At 45.7% G+C, this 16,732-nt stretch overlaps 1 protein-coding gene across 2 annotated transcripts in view; it reads left to right on the top strand.

The window, feature by feature from the left end:
* Nars2 (asparaginyl-tRNA synthetase 2, mitochondrial) overlaps positions 1–14,433 on the top strand; it is an 80,481-nt gene extending 66,048 nt beyond the window's left edge. For both annotated transcript variants that reach the window (XM_087901259.1, XM_085682975.2), the window contains 4 exons: positions 364–501; positions 8,917–9,014; positions 11,471–11,497; positions 13,751–14,433. In XM_087901259.1, the coding sequence (XP_087757385.1) occupies positions 364–501; positions 8,917–9,014; positions 11,471–11,497; positions 13,751–13,895 (408 nt within the window). In that variant the 3' untranslated portion in view covers positions 13,896–14,433. The remainder of the gene's footprint in view (positions 1–363; positions 502–8,916; positions 9,015–11,470; positions 11,498–13,750) is intronic.
* The last annotated feature ends 2,299 nt before the right edge of the window (positions 14,434–16,732 follow it).

The following is a 16,732-nucleotide window of genomic DNA, read 5'->3' as shown; positions in this document are numbered from 1 at the left end:
CATCCTTTAATTTCCTGAGACTTAGGAACAGTAACTAGGGGAGAAACTTTAAGCAATATTAATAAAAACCATAATTCTGCATCCGTTTTATCCCTTTGGAAAGTATTTTGTTTTCCTGCCTGTGCCGCACTTGCTGAACGCTGTTCCCTGAGATGGGGCCCAGAAACAATAGTGTTTGTCTGCTGGGTTCAGCTTTCATCTTCCCAGGCCTTTGACCGCTCTTCTTAGCGAGTCTCTCCCTTTCGTTTGGTCAGCTGTGGCCTTGGCAGACAGCTGCACACATCGCCGAGCCCCCAGGAGAGAGAGCCTTGGCACTGGTACAGATTGTGTGCGTTTCATCCCTGTCTCCTTGTCCTCATACAGTGGGGTGAGGACCTGCACACTGAACATGAGAAGTACCTGGTGAGACACTGCGGCGGCACGCCGGTCTTCGTCATTAACTACCCGGCGGCACTCAAGCCTTTCTACATGCGGGATAATGAAGATGGCCCTCAGCCTACGGTAAGAAGGGTGTTAAATAAGTGTGGCTCGTCGAAACCTGGCCCCCAATGTTGTCCTAAACTGTACCCAGTCTTCCCACAGAACTCAGTGTTCTGTAAACATACTTCTCATTCTTCTCACAGGGGGCTCTCACTTTAGCGGAGCCAAATGTAAGGGCCTTTCGTTTTGCTCTTGTTTGAATAGCTGCGCTCAGGAAGTGGGCTAGAACACTGAATAACACGGGGCCAGTGTCAAGTTCAGTATTGATCAGGAGACTCCTGGGAGAGAAAGCTTGCTGGACCTCAGATAATGCCACTGGCGTGAGAAGGCAGGAGAGCGGTCAGCTTAGCGTTCTTTTGTCTGCGCTATATATAGAACCAGCGAGGGAAGGCCATGGAGGGATGGAGGAGTTCTTAGCTGACTGCCTGTCACGGGCCTCCTCTATCTTCTCCAGCTGCCTGTATCGGTTCTCTGATCTGTTCGGCCCCTTTTAACCTCCGTTCTTCTTTACGCTCTATTTCCAATTGATTTTACTCCTAATTTACTTTCTCTCTTCTCATTCTACTGACAGGCTGAGCTCTGAAAATACACTGTTGACTTATAAATTTCCCGAATCACTATATGTGCAATATCATTAGTTATAAGTCTATGAGACAGATATGTTTATCTCAAAATAGGTGAAAAACCTACATTTTGCTATCCCGTATCTTACCTCGTGTAGAAAATGAAGATTACACCCTACCAGTAAACCAAACCCCACCACTTTAGGAATGCGTGCACACCTGTCTGCAAGTTTCCTGTCTCTTAGAAGACGGTGTAGACACATTCTGCCATCTTGTCTGGAATCCTAGAGCTGTTTGCCTAGGATTGTGTTCTCTGTTTGCAAACGAAAACGTCACACAACGAGATAACTGATCTCCTACTGTCCCTATCCCACGGCTGCACTGTGTGCTCCCCCATGTCATGTCCAGAAATGTCGTATATTACATTCTTGTATTACATCCTGCCTTCTGTGTGAAGATTTACTCGGGTTACCCTGCTGTCCTGAGCCATCTTACCTGACTCTGCATATCATGGAAAGGACTGGTAAACGCATAGCAATGTGTTCATGTTTTGTAGTCCAAATGTAACTCTCTCAGTCTAAACTCTGCCTCAAGATTGCACTTTGTTTATTTACGGTTTTCACTTTCTGCATCAACCACGTTTCCTGCCCCTTGGTCTTTACCTCTGACGTTTTTCTCCTGCTGTCAACTGCTGCAGCCGCCGCTGTTGGTTCAGTGGTGATCTGCATGATGCAGCGCTGTCAGCTTCTTGTTCTTCGCACTTCGCATCCTCCACCCCTTGGCTTTGTGGCATCATGTCTTCCCGCTTCCTCTCCCTGTTCCACTGGTTACTCTAATTAGTCTTCTCTACAGATTGGTTTTGGAATTCGTTAAATCTAAATCTTGCATCTTCTTTCCTTTGGCAGGTGATTTCATTTGTCCCCATAGCTTTCCGTTTGAAGAAGTCTACTCGAGGCTTATCTTTCAAGCTCTGAACTCATTCCTGCTATTATTACTGTGATTGTTACACCCACTTGTTTACTGGAAGGCTCGTGTGCATGGTTTGGGGGACAGATTGTGGGAGGAAGTTCTCTTCTGCCACGTGGAGCTCAGGGATGCATCTCAGGCCATCGGTCTTTGTGGCAAGCATCTTTATCCCCTGTACCATCTCATCTGCCCTGGGCAGACCTTCCTGCCTCATTGACTACCGTCTATAACCAAAGCTGAGTCCAGGACTTTCCCCTTCCCTGATCATATTTGATCTGTTATTTTTCTTCCCCTTCTTTCTTCCTTCCTTCCTTTCACTAGGGCTCAGTATGGAAGCCTGGCCAGCCTGAACTCACTAGGCTGGCCTAAAGCTCAAGGAGAACTCAGAGAGATCCACCTGCCCCTCCCAAGTGCTGGGGTTAAAGGAGTATGTCACCATGTCTGACCATGATCATCTTTAATATTTTCTCTCCTGGTCATTGTAGAAACTCCACACCTGAGTATCCCCAAAATCCTTCTCTCCCTGTGGTGCACAAGCCATTACTAAATTCTGACGTTGTATACTGCTAAATAGTCCATTACCGTGTTTACCCTTTGAATTAAGATCTCACCTGAGTCTTGCCCGCCGCACCTTCTCCTTGGCCTCCTGACTGTTCTTCCCGTGTCCACGCTTCCCTCCAGTCTCTGATCTCCTTTGGTGCGAGCTTGAGAAAATGGAATTCTAAAGCCGAGTGTGATTGCCCAGTTCTGTATTCCACCCTTGGGAAGATCAGAAATTCAAGATTATCTTCATCTACATAGTTTGAGGCCAACCTAGGATAAATGAGACCCTGTCTCAAAAAATCAAATTGTAAATCTTGTGTTAGCTCCTTCTTAAAACCAGTAAGTGGCCTCCTGTTTGTCCTACTAGATCAGGTGTGACCATGCCGTGCTCTGCCTGCCCTCTGTACGTCACCCCTCCCCCACCCGTCTGCCTGCCCTCTGTACGTCACCCCTCCCCCACCCGTCTGCCTGCCCTCCGTACGTCACCCCTCCCCCGCCTGTCTGTCCACTGTACATCACACTCCCCGCACCCGTCCATCTGCCCTTTGTACACCACATCCCTCACCCATCCATCTACCCTCTGTACATCACACCCTTCACCCGTCCGTCTGCCCTCTGTACTCCACACCACCATCACCACCACCGCCCCGCCCATCCGCCTGTCATCTGTACATCACCCCCCACCCGTCCGTCTGCCCTCTGTACATCACACCCCCCGCCCGTCCGTCTGCCCTCTGTACATCACCCCCCCCGCCCGTCCGTGTGCCCTCTGTACATCACCCCCCTGCCCGTCCGTCTGTCCACTGTACATCACACCCATCGCCCATCCGTCTGCCCTCTGTACACCACACCCATCGCCCGTCTGCCATTACACATCCCCTAACTTATGCCCTGTGCATACTTTATTCTCTTTACACCTAAGTGATTTTGCTTATTCTCCAGATTACTTATTTCTCAAAAGAACCTTCTCTAACCCATTATAGTCAGAGACATCTTTTAAATTTAAGACCTAGTATTATTTTTTTTAGTTTAATATAACTTCATTATTTGAAAATTTCATATATGTGTGTGTATGTATATGAACTATATATATATATATATTACAGAAATGCATATATTTCCAGAGGTGACACTCCTAAGGGAAAAAAATCTCCCCCCCCCAGCAACCATCAGCTGCCAATCATGTGTCAGGTGTGGGTGGAGCTTCCTGAGCCCTCCTCCACCTGCCAATCATGTGTCAGGTGTGGGTGGAGCTTCCTGAGCCCTCCTCCACCTGCCAATCATGTGTCAGGTGTGGGTGGAGCTTCCTGAGCTGTCCCCCACCTGTGTTGGAAGGCTGTCACTGTGAGTTTATGAGCACAATGGCCCTGTCACACCCAGCATCGCACAGCAGTCTCCTCATCCTCAACTCTCACCTATTTCTCACCTCCTCCATGGTGGTGTCCGAGTGTGTCTGACCTGTCCCACTCAGGGCTGAGCACACCAGAGACGCTTGCTCCCTGTACTTTGACCACTTGTGAGCACCTGTATCAACCACTGTCCTCTGCAGAAGAAGCTTCTCTGGTGAGAGCCAAAGGCTGCACTTATCTCTGGTTATAAAGCTTAATGCTCAGGAGACTGTTTTATCCAGATAGCAACATCATAGGAGCGGCTCCTCAGCTACAAGCCCTTAGCCGGTTTATATCGAGTTCTTTCCTGTAGAGCAGGCCTTAAACCCAGGGAGAAAGTGATGGGTTACCCCAAAAGAGTCAGACCTGTTTTTTACCAATGAGCGTATGTTGCCAGACTCTTTGTTACGAGCCGCTAATTCTTAATCCATGTTAACCTTAACACACTTGTAACTTTTTACTCACGTGGGTAACTATGTAGCCGGTGACTTTCCTTTGTCTAGAGCACCTGCAACAGGACACCTGTGTGCCTAGCTTAAGGCCAAGGACACAGCAAGAAGTATCTGATATCTGTCCTGTGTACTGCCTACAGAGTGAGTTCCAGAACAGCCAGAGCTACACAGTGAGATGCTGTCTCGACAAGACAAACATGTGATCATAGACAAGCTACTGAACCTCTGAATTTTAATTTAAAGAGTGCATATTTATGGTCATTCTTGGTTCTTGGCAGTTAAGAACTGACCCATCTGAACAGTTCTAGTTTAGGTCTTTCTCAAAAGCACAGAAAATATACTTGGCAAAATCATAGAAGAAAACTTTCCCAACCTAAGGAAAGATATGCCTATGGAGATACAAGAAGTTTACAGAACACCAAATAGACTGGATCCAGATAAAAGTCCTCTCACCACATAATAATCAAAACACTAAACATACAGAGTAAAGAAAGAATATTAAGAGCTGCAAAGGGAAAAGGCCAAGTAACCTATAAAGGTAGACCTATCAGAATTACACCTGACTTCTCATTGGAGACAGTGCAAGCCAGAAGGTCGTGGTCAAGCGTTATGCAGACACTAAGAGATCACAGATGCCAGCCCAGACTACTATGCCCAGCAAAACTGTCGATCACCATAGAAGGACAAAACAAGATATTCCATGACAAATCTAAATTTCACCAATACCTAGCCACAAAATACTAGACCCAGCCCTACACAACACAAATACGGGAAGGAAAACTGCAACCCAAGGTAGTTGTCTACACCAACAAAAACACAGACAATTGATGGTGTCATAGCAGGAGTGAGATGGAGGTTCCCGCTGAACATTAGTGTTTGCCGCAGCAACAGAAGGCCAATGAGAACAAGAGTCATTGACATCTTAAAAGCAAACAATTGAAGTGGGAAGGCTGAGACGGGAGAGTTGCCCTGAGTTGGAAGCTAGCCTGGACCACATAGTGAGTTACAAGCCAGCCTAGCTTACAGAGTGAAAATATTTCTGTCACTCTCCCCACGCCTCTAAAGTAGAAGGTCACTGGTGTTTTCTCTAAGCGAGTGATAGTGGAGAAATAGCCAACCTGTGTGTAAAGCTTTGGGCCTGGAGTGGTAAGTTAAAGAATGGCATCTCCGCAGTGTGGTTCCCTTCCCGCCACTCACTTCAAGAAAATGAAGGTGCGCACAGCCTGACGTGACGAAGAGTACACGAGGTTGGGAGCTGAGGGACACCGGTGAGCAGTAGCCACCCCACAGCCCAACGCTGTGCTCTCTTGAAATGCCCTCTGCCAAAGAAATTAGTCTGTTACCTTGAGATTAAGCTCTACTCAGGCTCTCAGGACACAGGTAGAAGGAAGTCATATTGTGTGTCAGGACGTAGCACCAATGCCCTCTAGCCCAGTTCCTGACTGAGTCCTTGTTCCCCTGAAGCGTGAGGACCCAGCCCATTACTGTTCCATACTCCCCAGCATCCTCAGAACTGGCCCAGGAGACCAGAAAAGTGCGTGCCCCGCGCTCCTCTGAACTAGTAGCCTCCATTGGGCGTCCGTCTCCTTTCAGTAGCATCTGTGGATCAAATCTTTGTTCAGACCCTTGGGGGACACAGATCATACTCAGTCCCCTATAGCACTACTGGACCTTATATAATGGGTGTAACAATGAGAATAGAAATTTGATCAAGAGGTGGTTCATGAGTCTTTTTGACTGAGACTGAGGAATTCCATCATGACAGCTCATCCGTCAGAGCAGCAGACAGGATGATGAAGGCAATGTCAGCATGAAGAGTTCCACAAAGACAGCTGTCAGTGAGAGGAGCCAAGCCCCAGAACTCTGTGCTGTGTGGTGCCGTTTATAGGGAATTCAGAAGAACAGCTTCAGCCTGTGCAATCGTAGTCAAGAAAACGTAACTCCATAGTTCTCTGTAGGGTGATAGCCAAGAGGGCACAGGCCGGACTTTTCATGAGTAAGTTCACTACAAAGAGGAATGCTGTTCCTTTTTCACGGCAGATGGTTGGTGAAAGGCAGAACTGACATCTCTAAAACTGTTCAGTCATCTCTGCAAACTGAGCTCTGCAGAAATGTTAGAGGTGCCACTGAGATGGCTCAGCAGGTAACAGTCCCTGCCACCAAGCCTGAGAGCCTGAGTGGGGGGAGAGAACAAATGCCTGCTTCGTTCTTCTCTGACCTGCACAATGCACGTGCATGTGTGCACGCGCACACATGCATACACACACACTGTTCTAAAGAACTCTTGATGGGCCATGGTAAGGGACTTGAACAGGAAGGCAGAGAGAGAGCTAAGGATGAGTCACATGTGATTCCCACAGAGTCAGACTTTAATCCTAAGGTGGTGTCTACAGAAATGTTTTCCTTTCTCCAAGAGGAAGAGCCCACAAGGATAGCTTGTATGTTTACTTGGCTCCCAACTGATCTCTGCTGGCTAGCTGGGAGTTTAGAACTCCCAAGGAAAAAAGAAAGGTGATAATTACCTTGACCCTGAGGGAATGGGAGCGTATTTTGAGACAAGGTGAGAATTATAGTTCTTTGAAACCATTAGTATCTTTGTAAGCTATAAAACACTGTCCATTTAGCAAGCATAAGTAATGAGATTGACTCAGGACTAAAACAAGAGTATGGTTTTCAGTGTTGCCCCATTGCCCATCTGCATCCCCTGGCTCTGGTACCAGAGGGTTTTCCCTGCTGTAAGGTCGGGGGTAACAGAAGGAGTAGAAGAAAGTCTCCTGTCAGAGGCTTTGTTCCCTTTATCCTGCTTTTTAATTGAAAACCTAAGCCTTATTTTTGAGGGCATTGATTGGGATCAAGAGTCAGAGTCAGAAGGGAACATCATAAATAGAAGCCAGGGTTTGCTCGGCTTGAGTACCAACACGGACTATTTCCAGACCGCGTGTGCTGCAGCTGTGCGACGGAAGCAGAACCCACACTCACACCCAGCAGAAGATGCAGAGTGAGACAGGTTTCGTCTAAGCTCGGAGAGTTAGGGAAATGTGCAAAAGAACGTGATGCAGCCTCTGGTACTCCCCTAGCAGAGGGATTAAAGGGCAGAGCTGAAGTCTTTCCACTACTAAAATGTCAAGGCTGCAGATTCATACTAAAAGGTCCAAACTTGGTCATCTTTGAATTAAGGCATTTTTCTCCACAACTGGCAAATTTTTAAGTGAAATATATTTATTTATAAAACATGTTCTATTCATTTTACATTTTACGTACCAGTCTCAGTTCCCACTCCCTCCCCTCCTCCTGCTCCCCACCTTTCACCCACCCCACCCCCATTCACTTCTCAGAGAGGGTAAGGATTCCCATGGGAAGTCAAGTCTGCTATATCACTTTGAGGCAAGATCAAGGCCCTCCCCCCACCCCATGTAGGCTGAGCAAGGTATCACTCCAAAAAGACTGTGCTCCAAGATGCCAATCAAGCACTAGGGATAAATCCTGATCCCACTGCCAGTGGCCCCACACACTGCCCCAGCCTCACAACTGTCACCCACATTCAATGGGTGTCCCCATTGTGGTCTTGACCCCTTTGCTCATATTATTGTTCCTCGCTCTTTTCAACTGGACTCTGTGGATCTCTGCTTCTGCTGGATGTAGGTTCTATGATGACATTTAAGATATTTATCAATCTGACTATAGGGCAAGGCCAGTTCAGGATGCTCTCCTCTATTGCTAGGGTCTTAGCTGAGGTTATCCTTGTGGGTTCCTGGGAATTTCCCTAGTGGCAACTGGCAAATCTTTAATGAGATGTTTACTCCAGTCTCTAATCCCTATTATTCTTCGGAACCACCAGATCTACACCAGTGCTCTGCGTTCTGGTTCTTTGAACCTTTTTTTTTTTTTTTAAGTAGAAATGATTGTTAATACAGAGGAGTTCAAAATTGAAGGTCATGGGTTGAATTTTGCCTGTGATTTGATAAATTCCTAAGAAAAAGACTAACCCAGGGTAGCACTGAGGGCTCCTGGCCCTTCCTTTGCTGGTCAGCGCAGTCAGGAGGAAGCTTAGAAACAGGAACAAGTAAATACACTTTTAGCCACATAATTAAAAGATACAGATCTTTTCCAAAGGGAATTTTCAAAATTTGCAGCTTCTGATGCTATGCTCTAGCTCAGTGGTCCTCAGCCTTCATCATGCTGTACCCCTTTAATACAGCTCCCCATGTTGTGCTGACCCCTCAATCATAAAGTCATTTTGTTGCTATTTTATAATCATAATTTTGCTACTGTTACGAATCATAATGTAAATGTCTGATACGAAGGATATGATATGTGACCCCTGTGGTGTCACGACTCACAGGTTGAGAACTGTTTATCCAGCTGATTTAAGACATATTCCTCCAAGTAAGATTCTAATAAGCAGTCAAACAGCCAATTTTAAAATTGTTTCAAGAAAACAGTTCATGTGTTTGAAAGCCCGAGTGTTGGAGTCACAGGGAGGTACAGTGATATTCATGGTTGGTTGCTTGGTTTCTTCTTTAGGTCGCTGCTGTGGATCTTCTGGTTCCTGGAGTTGGGGAGCTCTTTGGAGGAAGCCTCAGGGAGGAACGGTACCACATCCTCGAGCAGCGACTAGCCAGGTATCGGTCAGACACACAGGAGACACACTTCAGGACCTGGGGAGGGGCCCTCAGAGCCAGGTATTGGTCAGACACAAAGGAAACACACTTCAGGACCTGGGGAGGGGCCCTCAGAGCCAGGTATCGGTCAGACACACAGGAGACACACTTCAGGACCTGGGGAGGGGCCCTCAGAGCCAGGTATTGGTCAGACACACAGGAGACACACTTCAGGACCTGGGGAGGGGCCCTCAGAGCCAGGTATTGGTCAGACACACAGGAAACACATTTCAGGACCTGGGGAGGGGCCCTCAGAGCCAGATATTGGTCAGACACAAAGGAAACACACTTCAGTACCTGGGGAGGGGCTCCTCACACCCGACAGGGCTGGCGCTTTGGCTCCATGCCATCCTGAGGAATGTTTCTCTAACATCTATAAGCATCCCTTTCTTGAAGACTCGATCTATTGGCAGGGATAGGAGTACATGCTTATAATCTCATAGAGTGGCCGAGGGAAGAGAAGGAATTTCACAAGTTGCAGGCTGGCCTGGAGACCCTCTCAAAAACAGAAAGAAACAAAACAAAACAAAAAAAAAACCCATGATGGCTCATTCCTGTAGGCCCAGCACTCAGAGGCAGAAGCAGAAGGATCATTTTTAAGTTTCTAGCCATTCTGGTTTTCATAATGTGTTCCAGGTCAGACACAATTACATAATATTTAAGGCCCTGTCTTAAAATTAAAAAAAAAAAAGACAATAAAAGCAAGAGAAATTCCCAGGCCCTTTAAAGCTTCTCCTTCGTTTTCTGTTACCTGTGCACTTTTTATTACTGTGGTTTATGACAGTCGTGATCCCACTTGGTCGCGAAGACAATTTCACTGGGAATGGTTGAAGGTGGAAAGATGCTGAGCTAGCATTTGTAATCGGTTCCCTTCCCTTGACTTCTCTCTTAGGCACAAGTCCTCGTTTAACTGTTTGGATAACTTGGTTTTAATTTACTTTTTGAGATCTGTAAAATGGATCCATAGATTATATAAAAAATATTTTGGAGATAGAAAGTAAGAAATCATATTTCTAAGTGAACTATCAGTCCTGTATGCATGATCTGCCAGAAAACCACAGTGACTTTCTAAACTGACCATGGTTATAAACCTGTTTTATGGTTTCCACTTATGCTGTATTGGACATTGATTTTTTTCTCCTTTTATTTATTTATTTTTATATTTTATTTGGTTTTGGTTTTGGTTTTTCTGGGTTTTGTCACACTTGGAAAAAATTTTTTGAAAATATCCTGCTAAATTAGCCATTTTTCAGGCCACCTTTTCCTAATGGAGACATGCTCTGGAAGCCGGTGCTCTTCCAAGATCCCAACTGTAACTCCAACTCCTCCTAACTGCTGCCTTGGGTCAGGCTCCAGAAGAAAGGAAGTAAAAGGTGTGGAAGGCGGCCGTTATTGGCTGGACTACCACCTCCCTGCTGCCACTCCCTGTGAGATGGTCCTGGCGACATTGTGAAAGAATTTAAAATTTCTCTAAAAATTTTTTAGCATAACAGAAGTTGCATGTGTCAGGAAACCGTATCTGTTGAAAGATTAGTTGATCTGAATTCTTCAGTTCATCTTCCCTCCAGGAAACCGTGTCTGACATCGGATAATCTCCAGACTTTTCTTTGCAGTGCAGTAAATGTGTGCTCCCCTGTCTCATGGGTCTGTCTGTGGCTGTAGCTCGTGTCTGTCCTTAGAAAGCTAGAACTTTGAAGGTCCTTGTCATTCAGGTGTGGTTCTACTGCCTTTGGAAAGGATTGAGGGTAATTGCGGTAACCACTAAGCACCTAAAATGTTACTCGTATTCCTCTAGACAAGAGCTAGATTACAGTACTGTTGGTTTAAATGTTACAGAATGAACTTCGTGTCCAAGTGTGCATTGTCTGCGTGCCCCCCAGGCTCCTTGAGGGAACAGTGTTTCTGCTGTTCATACAGGAGTTCAATTAGAAATAAGATTTCTTACTTTCTATCTCCAAAATATTTTTTATGTAATCTATGGATTCATTTTACAGATCTCAGAAAGGAAATTAGAACAGTTATTCAAACAGCTAAATGAGGGCTCGTGCAGAACAGAGAATATCTTCAGCCTTTCCCAGTTCAATCTGTCTGTATTTTATCACGGAGAGTAAGCATGTCTCAGAGCCATCCCTTCCAGTCCTGTTTTCATTCTGTAGATTTTATTGCCTGTGCCTCTTACTTTATAACCTCATTGCTTGCTGTCAGTGTTTTCATTGCTTTGTTATTAATACGGTCTCCTCTCTATTAGGAAACCTCACCTCCTCACTTCCACTGTGTGTGATTGGGGGGACACAGGCTTCACTGAGTGTGGTTTCTTACAAAGGTCCCTGTATGCACAACCTAGAATAAGTGTTTGGTGGTTGATTAATAAATGTTTTATTGACGTCTCAATTTTTTCCTTATTTTCTTCTTTACAGATCAGGACTTACGGAAGTCTACCAGTGGTAAGGATGGGGCCCCTGTTCTGCGTGCATTCTGAGTGTTATGTGGGGAAGACTGTTGCTCTGATTTCCCTGCCTCTGTGAGCAATGCTAAGAACTGAATGTGAGGCCGGAAAATCGTTTACTCTCTTCCAGTCTGTGAAAAACAGTAAAGCGATGTTACCATTTAGTTACTACCTCATGTATATAAAGTAATGTTCCCATCCTTGTTTATTATTCCTGTAATCATACCGACTCTTAGATGCTGTTGTTAGCCTTTTACCAACCCCCAACATGAGGCCAGACATGAATTAACTTAACCAAGGTCATAGTTAGGATGGAGCTGAGAACTCTCCAAACACCAAAATCTAACCTGTGGTCTTGTTCATGTAATGAAACAAGGTTTTGCTACATAGGCCAGCAAAAACCTTTGCTCTTCAACCATTGAACTTCGGTTTCCCTATGTTTGATGTTGGGAGCTTTGATTAAGTGATGCCTTAGACATCCAAGAGCTATAGAGCCCTCAGCTGGTGGCGCACACCTTTAGTCCCAGCACTTGGAGACGCAGAGACAGGTGGATCTCTGTGAGTTCAAGGCCAGCCTGGTCTATAGGGCAATTTCCAGGACAGGCTCCAAAGCTACAGAGAAACCCTGTATTAAAAAAAAAAAAAGAAGAAGAAGAAGGAAAGAAAAGAAAAGGAACAACCACCTGTCTGAAGTCATGTTCACTTCCACAAAGTTGTTCTGGTTTTCCTTCTGCAGACTGTCAATCCCTGCAAATGGACAGACTATTTACATAGTGTTTCCTCAGGGTCCTGGTGTAATGATAGCAGCAGTATCCTTAACCATTTTTGTTGTCCTTAGGAGGAGGACATGACAAATTATGCTCTTGCCTTTTGGTAGCAAAGGAGATGGGTTTCCGAGTTACAAAGTTCTGCTCATGGCTTTGACTGCCTGGAGGTTTCCAGAGAAACCCTTAAGTATCTTGATCTCTCTTAGCGCCTTGTGTTTCATGATTATAAAATGAAATGGTAATATGTATTTTGCAGAGTCTTGAATGAAATGAAAACATCAGACATTGTGTTTCCATTGAGTAGAACGCTCAGTAAATGCTGGTTCCTGCATCCTCTCTCTTCTGAGCATGGCTGTCTATAGGCTGCTAGATCTCTTGAGGCAGTTACACGATTTTCCCTTCAAGGTCTATCAGCTATTACCCATTGTGTTTAAAACTTGCTTAAATAACAGCAGATTTTATATATTGGCCAAGTAAGTATGATACTTAGTAAATCTTGTCTATTTTTTTATTTTTAATATTTTGACTTTGTTCCTTGGAAGAAAGAAGTTTCACACACCACAGCAAACATGTGGAGGTCAGAGGTCAGCCATGGGAGATGGTTTTCTCTCTACCATACAGTTCCCAGGCTAGAACTCAGGACAGTGGGCTTTGCTACAGCAGCTGTACCAGCCCAGTCCTCTCTCCTGCTCCTAGACTAATTCTCTAACTGAAACTTTCACATACACAGGATTTTCAAATATAAATATTTATGACTTGGATCCCCCTCCCCTGTGGTAGGCGTAGTGTGTTAAAAGCGAAAGGCACTGATGAAAGTTTCGCAGCCATGGCCTCTGTGAAAGTTCCTGTGTGCTTTGAGAAGCCAGCGTTTACGCATTCCCTGTGTCTGCTGCCACATGCAAATACAGTCGGTAGCCAGTTCCAGATGTTTCCTGGCATCTTTCTATACCTGCTTGCCCTAGAACCAAAGTATAGCTCTGAAGCACAGCATGGTAGTAAATGTGATCCCAGCACTTGGAAGGCAGAGGCTGGAGGATCTCTGTGAGTTTGAGGCCAGCCTGGTCTACAGAGCGAGTTCCAGGACAGCCAAGGCTACACAGAGAAACCCCGTCTCAGGGGGAAAAGAAAAAAACAAACTAGTATAATATAAGATGGTAAAAATATATCATTGAGTTGGGAAGTGGAAAGAGAAAGGAGAGCTAGTATGAGGCAAGATTTCTGTACAGGAATGATGCGTAAGTAACTAGAGAAAGGTCACGTGACCAGCCCTGCACCTGCACAGCGGAATCCACTGTTTGGAAGCCTTGGGTAGCTAGATCTCCCCGATGTCTCCGTTTTCACAGGGTCTCTGGGGACAAAAGGACGGGCATGCGCTCTCACCACAGTGACATCCACAACACATGACTGTAAAATACAAAATTCCTGCCATAACCTTTGACCTCATACCGTGTTTATAAGTCATGATTCTCTGTTTTTAAAAACAGGTACCTGGATCTTCGCCAGTTTGGATCTGTGCCACATGGAGGCTTTGGGATGGGATTTGAACGCTACTTACAATGCATCCTAGGAGTTGACAATATCAAAGATGTTATCCCTTTTCCAAGATTTACTCATTCATGTCTCCTGTAGCTGAAAGGAAAAGACTATCGTAAAAACTCTGCCCATGAGTATACATGTAGAAGACTAGGGTGTGTGTTCGGAAACGTGGACTTACGGTGTGCAGCTCCCGTGCTACGAGGTGCACTGCGTGGGAACCAGAAGTGGCCTGGGTTTTCTTAAACGGCCAAAGGCTTTTCACAGACTCTAATGAACTCCCCAGGAAGAAATACTCAGAACAACTGGACTTTCAAGTCTGTTGCCTCAGTTAGGAGGGGAAAAGAAGTAGCTGGGCCTGTTGTGCAGCTGCCAGAGGAGCTGGCACAGGAGAGCGACTTGGGCCTGGAGACATCTCAACAAGAAGAGAGGAGACATTGAAGATAAGACCTCAAAGTTCCTCCTCGACTCTAAGACAGAATGGTAATGTTTCACCTTGCTCTGTCTTTTATCAGTAGCCCACTTCCCTTTGTATTTTCTTAAAACAACTAGTGACCAAAAATAAGATAATGTTGGCTCTTCCGCCCTTACCTTCTAAGCTGCAATAAATGTCCATCTTCTTCTCGGTGCCTTACTCAACTCTGTAAAAGAAAACATTCCTTTTCAGGGTCTGGACTGATTGCTGAAGTTGCTCTTCTGGTTTGAAACTTTCCTCATTGGACAGGGAAAAGACATCAATAACTGTCTATCTTTAGGTATAAAAGTTAAGGAGATAACATTAATCCTTTAAACTCTTCAGTCACTGTTTTTTTTATTATTTTTTATTTTTCGAGACAGTGTTTCTCTGTAGATTTGGAGCCTGTCCTGGAGACCAGGCTGGCCTTGAACTCACAGAGATCTGCCTGCCATGCCTCCCGAGTGCTGGGATTAAAGGTGTGCGCCACCACGGCCCGGCCTTAGTCACCGTTCTAGTTCGTTTCTATTAGATATTTAAAATACTGTCATGGTCAATAAAATAGAGGGTTTTTTTTTTTCATTGATACCGAAGAGGGTACATTTTTGGGGATGTGGGCAGGGTGTAACGTATGTAATCCCTGCTGGCCTGGTACACATTATGTAGGCCAGAGATTCTCCTGCCTCTGCCTCCCAAGTGCTGGGATCATAGTTTACTACCATGAAATTGGAAGAACGGTATCCTTTAATCCAAGATGGGGACAGAAATGAGTAATTCTCCCATGTGGTGTGACCTAGGAGGAGGGGACTCGAGCCAGTTTGGGAGCTCACGTTCCAGTACTTTGGACAAAGCTGCTGGTTTGTGTGACCTGGAGCATTTTTGTCGGAACTGCCACAGTGGTTGAGTATACTTGTACTTGTGTGTGTTGAAAAGTATGCTTGGACCGGAAGTGTGCCTCAGGCTTAGGGCACGTAAGTCGCATGCTCTGGGCTCAGGGTTTGATCCACAGCACGGGGAGGAGGAGGGATAGCAGCGTCTCACAGTCCCGAAAACTTGTTCTGTGCTTCAGTCTTCACCGGGCTCCATCTGCACAGGCCTGTTACTGGTTGTGTGCCAGTAGAGTTTATGTGTATCAAATAATTATAAAACGATATCATGCCTAAAATAATTAGTTTTTAAAGTCTCGTTAGCTAGCTCTCTTGGATTAACTGTTCTTTAAATTTAATTGTCGCTGTATGGTTGTTTATGTGTATGTATGTGCACCAGTTGCCTGCCTGGTGCTGACAGAGGCCAACAGGGGACATGAGATGCCCTGGAGTTTGGAGTTAGAGATAGTGAGCTGCTGTGTGGGTGCCGGGATTAGAACCTGGATCCTCTGGAAGAGCATGCAATGCTCTTAACCACTGAGCCATCCCTCCAGCCCCTCTTAGGTTTATTCTCTTATGGAGATTGGGGGTGACAGGGTCTCTCTGTGTATCCCTGGCTATCCCGGAACTTACTACACACAGCAGACCGACCTTGACCTCGGAGGTGTACCACAGTGCATGACCCTCTCTTGGGTTAGCTCTTAACCAGTTTGTTTATGTTCCTTTTTGTAACCTAATCCAAAACAGCAGCTGAAAAGACTGAACTTGAGAGCCTAAGAGTCAGAACAGAGCTAAGAGGTTGGCAGGACTGGCCTGCCAATGCAGAGGGCACCTCTGTACCCGGACCGTCTGCTTTTTCCTTGAACAGATACTCATTCCATGGCTGAATCTCTGTAGTCAGAATGATCGCTAACTGGTCTGCTTCCCTGGGACTCTAAGCCCTGGACTTGCACACTAAGTTTAAGGAAGTTTAAGAAGGATAATTAGGACGTTCCTAAGACGGTCTCTAGCTGGGATTAGAGAGGAATTAGAAGAAAACTGTCTGAGCTGCTTTGGAATGCCACTCCTGTGCTGGGTGCTAAGCAGTTGTGGACGAAGCAGAAGCGGCACCTCGTGGAGTTTATAATCATTGGCAAAGACACATAACGAGAAGTAAGTGTGACATTGCAAATGCACTGTGAGATAGGAAACAGTGATGCTTAACTTTACACCTGGGGTACTAAAGGCAGAGAACATTTGTTTTTCAAACATTACATTTATTTATTTATGGGGACACGGTGTACAAGGTAGCGCCGGTGTCGGGGACAGAAAACAGCTTTGCAGAGTTTGTTCTCTTCTCACGTGGGGCCCAGGGATTGAATTCAGGTTGTCAGGCCAAAAGGGGAAAGAAAAGCGAAAGCCTTCACCTAGGGAGCCAAGTCACCGTCCTGTAGAAACATTTGCAACACTGGCTGGTATGGCACAGTGGTGGTAGTTCTGTGATATGTAGGGCCACCCCACCCGCAGTCCAGGGAGCTTGAGGTGGTAGCAGTTCCACCAGGAATCCGGCCTCCCCTGATATCTTGCAGGACGGCAGGACGGCCCAACAGCCACGATGAAGGAGCACTGGGTAA

This window comes from Myodes glareolus, chromosome 24, assembly GCF_982192425.1.
Source record: "Myodes glareolus chromosome 24, mMyoGla1.1, whole genome shotgun sequence".
NCBI classification, from domain to species: domain Eukaryota; kingdom Metazoa; phylum Chordata; class Mammalia; order Rodentia; family Cricetidae; genus Myodes; species Myodes glareolus.
The sequence above is the reverse complement of the archived record's forward strand: the minus strand, read 5'-3'. Positions and strand labels throughout refer to the sequence as shown.